This window comes from Carya illinoinensis, chromosome 6, assembly GCF_018687715.1.
Source record: "Carya illinoinensis cultivar Pawnee chromosome 6, C.illinoinensisPawnee_v1, whole genome shotgun sequence".
NCBI lineage: Eukaryota > Viridiplantae > Streptophyta > Magnoliopsida > Fagales > Juglandaceae > Carya > Carya illinoinensis.
Window position 1 is genome coordinate 14,032,118 of NC_056757.1, and position 5,622 is coordinate 14,037,739.

Sequence of the window (5,622 nt, forward strand, 5' to 3'; positions counted from 1 at the left end):
ATTATGTGTAATAGTATTTTGTACCTTATTGAGAATATTTAGGGATAGTCCTTTTCTCTCTGGGAGAATAAGGTGATAGTATCCTTGTATCCTTTTGGAATACAAGGATTGGTGTCTACTCAGGTTGTTTCCTGAGTCTGTAGTTTTCATGGATGAGGAGGAATTATCAAAGAGATGGGAGAGTTTCCATCTCACTGAGGGTGAAACAGAAGTTATAGAGGTTACGGGGGAAGAGCTGGTGAAGAGTAAGGCCCGAGGGGAGAACTGTTTGATTGCTCTTCTGGTTGTAGAAAAAAGTGTTAACAGAGATGCATTTAGAGCCACCATGTCTAAAGTATGGAAATTAGAGGGTTGGGTGGTCTTCAAGGAAGTGGGGGATAACAGATTTCTTATTGAATTTCAGTTCCAACAAGACAAAGACAAAGTTATAAAAGGGAGGCCATGGTTCTTTGATAGATTTTTAATGACCATTCAACATTTTGATGGGAATGTTGCTGCGCAAGACATATCTTTCTCTGTTGAACCTTTTTGGGTGCAAGTTCATAAAGTTCCATTGGCTGCTATGAACTGTGATATAGGGCAGAGAATTGGTAGGAAGTTTGGTGGTGTTCATGAAGTGGATGTGGATCATGAAGGGATTGGATGGGGAAGGTGTTTGCGGGTAAGGGTGGATGTAAACCTGTCTCAACCTTTGCTCAGAGGTACCAAACTGTGCTTGGATGGAAGAACCCTGTGGCTTCCTTTCAAGTATGAGAGACTGCAAGGTTTCTGCTTCAAGTGTGGGATATTGAGGCATGACAAAAATGTGTGTGTAACCAAGGTCACTAATGACCCTGACAATCCACACTTTGATCAACAGTTTGGAGGTTGGCTTCGAGCTCAACCAATGAACACTTCTTTTTTTGCAGCCAAAAAGTATGGGGGGGATAGTGGTTCTGGTCAGAGGTCTCCTCCATGCTCGGGTGGTGGTGACGGCAGTGCAGCCAAAGTGGGGGGTGGTTATCTAGTAGCTGGTTTTGAGGCACCAAACTCGGGATGTTCAAAAAATATGGTTAGTGACTCAAATTCTGTTAATTTTGGTTTGGGAGAGGATAATGTGGACTCTTTCAAAATTCAAAATCATGATAAGGTTGTTAGCCTTGATCACCTTATCCATTCAAATGGTTTGATGGATATGAATTCAAACCCTGACATGATTAGATTGGGCAAGAGGATGGGGCATTTAAATAATCCGATAGGATCTGTTGAGGGATTGACTAATAATGTGGAGGTGGTTAAGGAGAGAGCAGGCATATCTAAAGGCAAGCACACCACTAAGGGGGACAGCATTGTCAAACTTGGTGGTCACCCTGTCTGTGCTAAGACACATGATGATATGATTGGTCATGGCAATCCTATTACTAAGAATGTTAGTGCTGGTACTAAAAAAGTCACATGGAAGAGGCGAGCTAGAGGTGAGATAGGAGGCTGTAGGGTAGAGGGTGCTGTCAATGAAGACTCTAAGAAGAGAGGGGCAATCCAATTGGGCTATGGAGAGGCTAGAGAGGGTCAGAAAAGATGTAAGACTAGTAGTCATCCTGCTCACTGCAGTGATCAGGAAAAGTTGGTGGAGGCTGCACAGCAGCTCCACCAACAGCCATGAATTGGTTATGTTGGAACTGTCGAGGGCTTTGGAACCCTCGGACAGTTCTTGAGCTTCATCTATGGGTGAAGGTAAAGGTCCCACATTTTGTTTTCTTAATGGAAACAAAATGTAGTAGAGAGAAGGTGGAGTTGGTTAGAAATTTGTTGGGTTTTGACTACAGTTTCACTGTGGATTGTAGAGGGTTAAGTGGTGGCTTAGCCTTTCTCTAGCATGGCTCGAGTAATTTGGAACTAGAATCTTATTCTAGATCCCATATTTCTATGATTCATAAGGACACGGATGATAGGGAAATGCTCCTTACAGGATTCTATGGATCCCCTCAAGTTGATCAAAGAGAGAATAGTTGGAACTTGTTGAGGGCTTTGAAGCCAAATAATGGTAGAGCCTGGGTCTGTGCAGGTGATTTCAATGAGATTCTGAATCAACATGAGAAGGCTGGGGCTGCTATGAGACCTTATGGTCAAATGCAGAAGTTTAGAGGAGCAGTGGATGATTGTGGTCTTAGTGATCTGGGCTTTCGTGGCAACAAGTTTACTTGGAGTAATAACAGGGAAACCAACCAGTTTACCAAAGAAAGATTGGATAGGGGCTTGGGCAATTCACAGTTATCTCTCATGTTCAGTTACATAGATATTTACACTCTTTCCGCTCAATCTTCAGATCACTCTCCCCTTTTTGTTTCCATGTCCAATGATCTCAACAACTGTTTTCAGAAAAGGCATTTGTTTAGATATGAATGCTCTTGGGACAAGAAGGAGGAATGCAGAAAGATTGTTGAAGAAGAATGGAGATCAAAAGCAACAAGGGGAAGCAAACTTCACTCAGTCTTGGGAGGCTTGACACTATGCAGAAAGGCTCTCACTAGATGGAAAAAGATCTGTTATAAAAACAATAAGGAGTTGGTGTTAGAACATTTGCAGGTTATCTCGAGGCTTCAAGAGGAGAATATGGGGCAGTCTGGGGCTGTTATTAAGGAGAAGCAGAAGGCAGTAGATCAATTACTAGCAGAAGATGATCTAAGATGGAAACAAAGAGCCAAACAAAGATGGCTACAAAACGGGGACAGGAATACAAGGTATTTTCATATGTGTGCCAACCAAAGAAGAAAAACTAATAGGATTAGCAAGGTTGAAGGGGAAGATGGCAGTCTCCATACTAATCCTACTCAGGTGGCAGGGCTATTTCAAGCATATTATGAGAAGTTATTTGCATCTTCTCAGCCTGCAGGAATTGGTGATTGCTTACAAGCCTTGACTCCTAAGGTTACAGAAGAAATGAACACTTTCTTGTGCAAAGATTTTGTGGCAGAAGAAGTGAGAGTGGCAGTTTTTCAGATGAACCCACTGAGTTCACCTGGACCAGATGGGTTCAATGCAGGGTTCTACCAAGCACACTGGCAGGTGGTGGGGGAGGATGTGAGTAAAGCAGTGCTCGACTTCTTGAACCTTGGTAGAGGAGATCTACACACCATTAATGACACCTTTATTGTTTTAATTCCCAAAAAGAAAGATCCTTCCAAGGGAACTGACTATAGACCTATTTCTCTTTGCAATGTAATCTATAAAGTTATCTCTAAAGTGATTGCACATAGGTCGAAGAAAGTTTTACCTGCTCTTGTATCTCCAAACCAGAGTGCTTTTATACCTGGTAGGCTTATTATGGATAATGTGATGGTTGCCTACGAAGCTATGCATTCTATGAACAATAGATTGAAGGGAAAATATGGTTTTATGGCTTTAAAGTTAGATATGAGCAAGGCCTATGATAGGGTTGAGTGGGAGTTTCTGCTTGCTGCATTGTCTAAGATGGGTTTTCATGAGAAATGGTGTGGCCTGATTAGGAAGTGCTTGGAGTCAGTTTCTTTCTCTTTGCTTATAAATGGCTCTCCTCAGTAGAAATTCTCAGCATCTAGAGGTTTGAGACAAGGTGATCCCTTGTCACCTTATCTCTTTATTCTATGTTCTGAGGTTCTAAGTTGCATGTTGTCACAAGCTGAAGTTTCTGGAGCTATAACATGAGTACCTATTGCTAGAGGTCAGATTTGCATTAATCACTTGTTTTTTGCTGATGACTCTTTGTTGTTTTGTAAAGCTTCATCCTTAGAGTGGAGCAACTTGCTCTATCTATTGGAATGTTATGAGAAGGCTTCTGGCCAAAGGTTGAATAAGGAGAAGACCTCTATTTATTTCAGCAAAAACACTCCTTATGAGATAAAAGCAATGATACTGAGTATAGCAGGTGTTCGATCATCATGTTCCTATGAGAGGTATTTGGGGCTACCAGCTTTTGTTGGAAGATCTCGATCCAAGGCTTTCTCATCTATCTTGGATAGAGTCAGTAGTAAGATATGCAATTGGAAGAATAAATTCTTGTCTAAAGCTGGGAAAGAAGTGCTGCTGAAAGCAGTAATCCAGGCCTTACCAACTTATTGCATGGGGGTTTTTAAACTGCCTAAAGGTTTGCTTGGTAAGATTAACAACATGATGAGACAATTCTGGTGGGGCCAACAGGAAGGTGAAAGGAAGATTAACTGGATTTCTTGGAGGCAAATGAGCAAGTCTAAATCAGAGGGGAGGCTTGGTTATAGGGATTTTGAAAGTTTTAATATAGCCTTGTTAGCTAAACAATGCTGGAGATTACTCCAATCTCCAGATTCTTTAGTTGGTCAGGTTTATAAACATAAATATTTCCCTAATTTTTCTTTGTTTGATGCCAAAGTAGGTTCTTCCCCCTCTTTCATATGGAGGAGCTTGTGTGAAGCTAGGAAGCTGGTGTATGAAGGGTCTTTATAGAGGATAGGGGATGGTGCTCAGGTGTGCATTTGGAAGGACAGGTGGATTCCTCAACCTGACTCATTTAAGATTCAAAGTAGTCCTACTACTGTAGACCTGAATGAGAAAGTGGCAAGTCTTATTGACCCAGTGACAAAGGGCTGGAATTACTCTCTGATTAGCAGTTGGTTTTCTACAAGAGAAGTGGACCTCATAACCCAACTTCCTGTTAGCACTAATGGGTGTCCTGATATGTTAGTATGGAGATGCAACCAGAATGGCCTCTTTACAGTAAGGAGTGCCTATCACCTACAAATGGAGCTACTTGAAAAGGTTAAAGGACAATGTTCAACTGTAGGGTCTGAAAGTCAGTTGTGGCTATCTCTATGGAATCTCAATGTGCCTAGATCAGTCCTAGTTTTCATGTGGAGAGCTTGTTTGGAATCTCTTCCAACCAAGCTCAATCTGTATAAACGTAGGGTGGTGGACTCTCCTATGTGTCCTATCTGTCTATCAGAAGAAGAATCAAGTCTACATGCCATCTGGTCTTGTTTGGCTGCACGAGATGTCTGGTGTCAAGGTTTCAAAAAGCTGCAGAAGGCTGTCTTCGATGTCTGTGACTTTAAAGGGCTACTCAAGGCTTGGTTTTCTCATTTTGGACAAGATCAGGTGGAGGTAATAGCAGTTATTGCACACAAGATTTGGCAGAGGAGGAATAAACTTCTATTTGAAGAGGAGTTTACTCATCCTTCTGATTTGATGCGCCTCAGTTTGTAAGCAGTGAAGGATTTCCAAGAAGCTGCTGTTACAGCAGAGTCCCATCTACCAGTTCCTTCATCCTGCACCAGTAGCTAGACAGCTCCACCTGAAGGGTTCTATAAGGTGAATTGGGACAGTACTTTATGCAAAAACACCAACATGGTGGGCATTGGCATTATTGTTAGGGACCATGGTAAGCATGTAATTGCAGCCAAAAGGATGAGAAGAATATTCACACAGGATCCACTACTTGCAAAAGCCTATGGGGCATGTCAAGCTGTGAGATTTGCTCAAGAGATTGGCCTTAGGAAGATTATTTTGGAAGGGGATTCTTTAGTTGTGATCAATTGCATTAATCAGACTGAAGTCAGTCGTAGTAAAACAAGGCCTATCATCTGGGACATCAGAAGCTTGTTGGCTCGGATGGAATTTTGGGAGGCTGTTCAT

The 5,622-nt window shown here is 42.0% G+C and overlaps 1 protein-coding gene across 1 annotated transcript; it reads left to right on the forward strand.

Annotated features, from left to right (window-relative positions):
• Nucleotides 1–1,905: 1,905 nt before the first annotated feature.
• Nucleotides 1,906–5,193, forward strand: LOC122312642. Its single transcript, XM_043127302.1, has 3 exons — nt 1,906–3,454; nt 3,737–4,314; nt 4,438–5,193. Exons 1-3 carry the CDS (start codon nt 1,906–1,908, stop codon nt 5,191–5,193), a joined length of 2,883 nt encoding a protein of 960 aa, XP_042983236.1.
• The last annotated feature ends 429 nt before the right edge of the window (nt 5,194–5,622 follow it).